This window comes from Notothenia coriiceps, unplaced genomic scaffold (genome assembly GCF_000735185.1).
Source record: "Notothenia coriiceps isolate Sejong01 unplaced genomic scaffold, NC01 NC01_scaffold00037223, whole genome shotgun sequence".
In the NCBI taxonomy this organism is placed as follows: domain Eukaryota; kingdom Metazoa; phylum Chordata; class Actinopteri; order Perciformes; family Nototheniidae; genus Notothenia; species Notothenia coriiceps.
In genome coordinates, this window is record NW_011369924.1 from 1 (window position 1) to 4,943 (window position 4,943).

The window sequence follows — 4,943 nt, forward strand, 5'->3', positions numbered from 1 at the left end:
ATTTCCAGTCTTTTAATTTCTCTAATTGTACAATGCCTGGTCTTTTTATGTTGCTGCAACGCAAACATTTCCCAAATTGGGATCAATAAAGTACTTATTATCTTATCTTATGTACCTTCCGCTGACATTGTGAGTTTTGGACTTCAAAAGTGAGTAAATCAATAAGCAGAGAGAGAATAAGGAAGCCAAATCGAAAATATCCACTTCCTCCCAAAAGCAGAAGAGGTGATATTGACTGCCTGATCTGATTGGTCCTCCTGTTGGACCGCTGCGTACAGCAAGAGGGACATTTGACGTCCGTACTGATCTAATAACACAGTTTTGTCTTGAATCAACTTTTTTTTATGAAAAGTCATTTCCCTTTTCCTGGAATCTCAACAGAAAAAGGTTGGCCAGACTAATACATTTCTAATGCTAAATAAATGAAAACCATTCACAGTTAAGAATGAGATATTAATTATGAAAGCCTTAAATGATTGCATACATTTCATTTCTTATTTTTCCAGTGTGATAGCTAACAGAAGCTAAATCCATGTCTCTTATTATAAGAACGTACTTAGCCCACTAAAAGGATTTATTCTCAAATAACGGGGAAATTACGTTGTAAAAACAACAACTTTAACGCTCTCTCGTTCAGATGAATGTGATCGGGGTTTTTGTCTTCTTTGTGAAACGCCGATGTGTCAGAATGCTGTACATAACGGTCCAATAAGGAGGACCAACTCGAGCTTGCGCAGTGAAAATCAGGCAGAAACAGTGATCCTCCGCTGGCCCCGTACCACTGCGAGGTGAAGACGCCATAGAACAGCGTCTCTGAGGAGCTGGCGCCCTCCGGTGGTGGGAGGGTGAAGACGTGCTGCAGGACGTTGAAGGGAAGCTGTCTGGGAACCTGGCAGAGCAGCGGCGCTTTAGCGAAGGACGTCCACTTATTCTGGAGAGTCCGCTGCCCCCCCACATCGTCCTGTGGAGACAACGCAACAACGTGTTATACACTCAGATATATCTGAACCCAGAAGAACCCGGACCCATTTATACTTTTGGGGAAATTATGCGGAACATCATTTAGACTTAATAATAGATCACATCGAACACATTTCTGACAAGTAACCCCCCTACTGTTAGAGATCTGAAAAGTTACATATATGTCACATTGGGCGTTAATGGTAAAGTAATGCTTATTAATAACTTAATTAATGAGGATTGTTTTTTGGTTTAAAGGGGACATATCATGCCATATTTGAACAATATATTGTAGGGCCATACCTATACAAAGTACACATTATCCCTTACATATGATTATATAGAGTCATTATTCATTTGTTTTAAAGCTGGAGGAGCAAACGCTTGCCTCGGGGAGGGAGAGAAAGATGCCACAGCGGAGAATAAACAGAAGGGCAACCATGGCAACCATGCGGGAAGTCTTCTTCGCTGCTTTTGTGGCAGACTACAGCGCCACCTACAGGCCTGACATATGTACTACAGCGTCTCCAGCGCTTTCGAGCGGCAATGGCCGGCCGTGGCCCAATCTCTCATTTCCGTGATAGGTGGAGAGTTGACCAATAAGCGGAACAAACCTTTTGTGACATAGAAAATAATTCAAATCTGGATCAGTCTGTATCAGATCCGTTACAGCCCCTTTTTTTAGAGATTTGGGTATGGAGGAAAAGAGAGAGGGTTGTGTTTTTTGACACTTGGTGAGTTCCCTGGAACACCGGGGTCACACATTCATGTATACAAGATGTACAAGAGTGCGTTTTGCATGATAGGTCCCCTTTAAGTTTGGTTTAACATTCTTTTAATTGAAGAATATAGAATATGCAGCAACATGTTACATATCTTTAAGTGGTGTCACTCGATTCAAACACATCCCTGTAGCTTTTTTCAGAATATATTTTTAATCTTTCTCAAAATTCTTTTTTTTCCTTCAAAATCCTGACTTTTTTCTGAATACCGAAAATGTTCTCAACATTTTGAGTATTTCAAGAAATCTATTTTTTTTCTGAAAATTCTGACATTATTCCAAATTCTGCCTTTTTTCAGACTTTTTTTTCTCATAATTTCCGGTTTTTTTTTCTAAAGATTCTGAAATTTTTCAAAATCCCGAATCCCGGGACTCAATAACAAAAAGACACGATAGACAAGAAAATATACAAATAAGACGATTTAAAATACAACAAAGTTACATAAAATGTAAGACAATCTTGCACTAATGTACATTCTCTTCAAGATATTGAAGAGACTGTTATTTTGTATATATTGATTGTTGTGTTTTTATTTATGTCTTAATGTGTGCATATGTAAAAATGTGTCTTGATTGTGTATATATAGGATATACTTATTTGCACACATATTTTTTATATTTGTTTTTATATTCAGGATTGTGGGAAAGGTATTTCGATCTCTGTGTACACACAAACTGAAAGATTGACAATAAAGTTGGCTTTGACTTTGACTCAGGAGGATGTGGCGTAATCTTAAAGCAGCTCCATTATATATCTTAATATTTTCCGTCACCTTGCAGACTTGAGCGACGCGAGCGATCCGCAGCTCGTCCACAAAGCTGAACTCTTTCCCGACTTCAGTGAAGAAGAAGAACAGCTTCATGTCCACCGCCGCCGAGCCCACGAACGCCGGATCTGAAACAGGAAGTACAATTATTTTTATTTTTTTAATATTTTACATATTGAAACTTTTATTTCAGAATACATTTTTCTCTCCAAATTCTGACTTTTTTCACCAATTTCTGACTTTTTCGAGACATATGGGAGTAACACGTGTCACTTCTGGGAAAAAATTATGGCCCCGCCCACTTTTTAGGGAAACCAACGCTGTCATTGAGCGCGATCAAGCCTGAAGCCACAGAGCTCCTTTCTTCTTAGAGGAAGTTCAGAAACACTGAACTCTGGATTTGTTTTAATGTTTGAGGTGCAATAAACCACACAGCAGCTTTTTGGCATGTTAAAACAATTATTTTCCGCCTCGCTCATGAGAGTAACAGCTGGAGAAGTTAAAGCCTCGCCTACTGATTTTAATTTAACCATATACCGAGCCCGATCGTTGATTTCAAATGATTTAATGTAACTGTTTGCCCGTCCGGCCATCGTCATCGGGCTCTTTGAAGATCCACAAACCCACGGTTTTCAAAAATGTCTGATCGATTGGCAAAAACTTCAGAACGTGTATTGACCGCCGTTCAAATGACAGCGTTGTTTTCCCCCTAAAGTGGGCAGGGCCGTATTTTTCGCCCGGAAGTGACGTAGGTGTTACTCTCATCCATACCGATTTGTTTTTTAGAATAAATATTTTCTTTTCTCAGAATTCTATATTTTTCCAAGAAATTTGTTTGTTCTCTCCATATTCTACAATTATTCCAATTTGGGATTATTTTCAGAATCCCACATTTTGGCCCAAATTCAGGGTTTATTTCTCCAAAATCTGACTTTTTCAAGAAATTTGTTATTTTGTTATATCAGAATCCTGATTTTTTTCCTCAAAATTCAGTTTTTTTTTCTCAAAATCCCATATTTGTTAAAATACGCAGAGTTTGTAGAAACAGCATCAAATGTAAGGAAACAGAGAAGTGAGAAGTTCTTCCAGACATTGTATTTTTTGTTTGGCTAAAAGAGGAAGTGAATTATCGTTGATAGGAAACAGGAAGTTGAGCTGTCTGAAACCTCACTCTGTGTTTACATCTTTAAAATCAGCATTCTATTAAACAAACACAAAAACCTCAACAAATCGAACTTTGAATGAATTCATTTATTATTGTTATTATTCACTAATGTAATTATTTATTTATTGTTTCAACATTACAAATAATATTATTGCTATTTTGTTATTATTATAGTTTACATTTATTTGTATATTTATGTACTATTATTATTTTTATTATAATTTTGTTATAATAATTATAATGTGTTATTATTATTATTATTATTGTATTTATTATTATAATATGTATTACTATTATGTATTATTATCATTGTTATTATTATTATTATTATTATTATTATTATTATCATTATTATTATTATTATTATTATAATTGACATTATTTATTATTATTATTGTAATAATTGTTATTATTATTTTTATTATTCAGAATCAGAATACCTTTATTCGTAAAGTATACAAATATTAAAGATTAAAACAAATTAAGAAATTACACAATTGACACAATACACATCCTGTTACAGTTATTATGGTTGTTGTTGTTGTTGTTATTTGTGCTGCCTCTCACCCTGCAGTAGGGCGATGGAGGTGTCCTGGCTGACGTCCTGCCCCCCCCGGCTGAAGTGTCTGGAGATCTGAGCTATTTTCCCTCTGAAGTCGGTGGTCGAGGCGGTGAAAAGCTTTCCGTCTGTGCAGAGAACAACAATACGTTTAATATGACCTCAAATAAACCTTGATTTCATGAAGCATCTCTAAAACCTGCATCAGAGTCCAGAGGCCTGTACGACGAAGCTGGTTCAACCTAACCTGGATATGTTTGAGTTAGCCGGTTTACCTAATCTAAAACAAACACGCTCTCGCTAAGCTGTCCTACGACGGTGGTTATCAACTCGTTAACTCAAGCCAGGGTTTCTCCTACCGGCTGAGAGCGCGTTCAAGGGGCGGGGTTAGCAACATTCGACCAATCACAAACATGGAGAAGCGTACTGAAAGCGCAGCGTCATACTTCCTGAATGAAAAGTGAACTATAATATTAGACATATGAAGAAGTTAAACTTTAAACATCCATGACTTAAACACTTTATCCAGGATCAAAGCCACATAGCTGCACCTGCAAGGTGAATACAGCTGGTAACAGAACAAGTGTTTGAATGCGTACATTAACAGGTTTATGATATCACTGCCCCGTCTAAGACACCATCTGACTTTCATTACATTTGTCTCGAGTGTTTCCTCAACTTAATGTGTTGCTTCAAATAATCCTTCTGCAT

General features: G+C 37.0%; 1 protein-coding gene across 1 annotated transcript; it reads right to left on the reverse strand.

The window, feature by feature from the left end:
* Nucleotides 1-623: 623 nt before the first annotated feature.
* LOC104964379 (semaphorin-4B-like) lies at nt 624-4,360 on the reverse strand (the record flags this gene model as incomplete). Its single annotated transcript, XM_010793133.1, has 3 exons — nt 624-961; nt 2,515-2,636; nt 4,241-4,360. Coding segments are annotated over 3 exons (580 nt in total), but the record flags the coding sequence as incomplete, so codon positions are not given.
* Nucleotides 4,361-4,943: the final 583 nt, after the last annotated feature.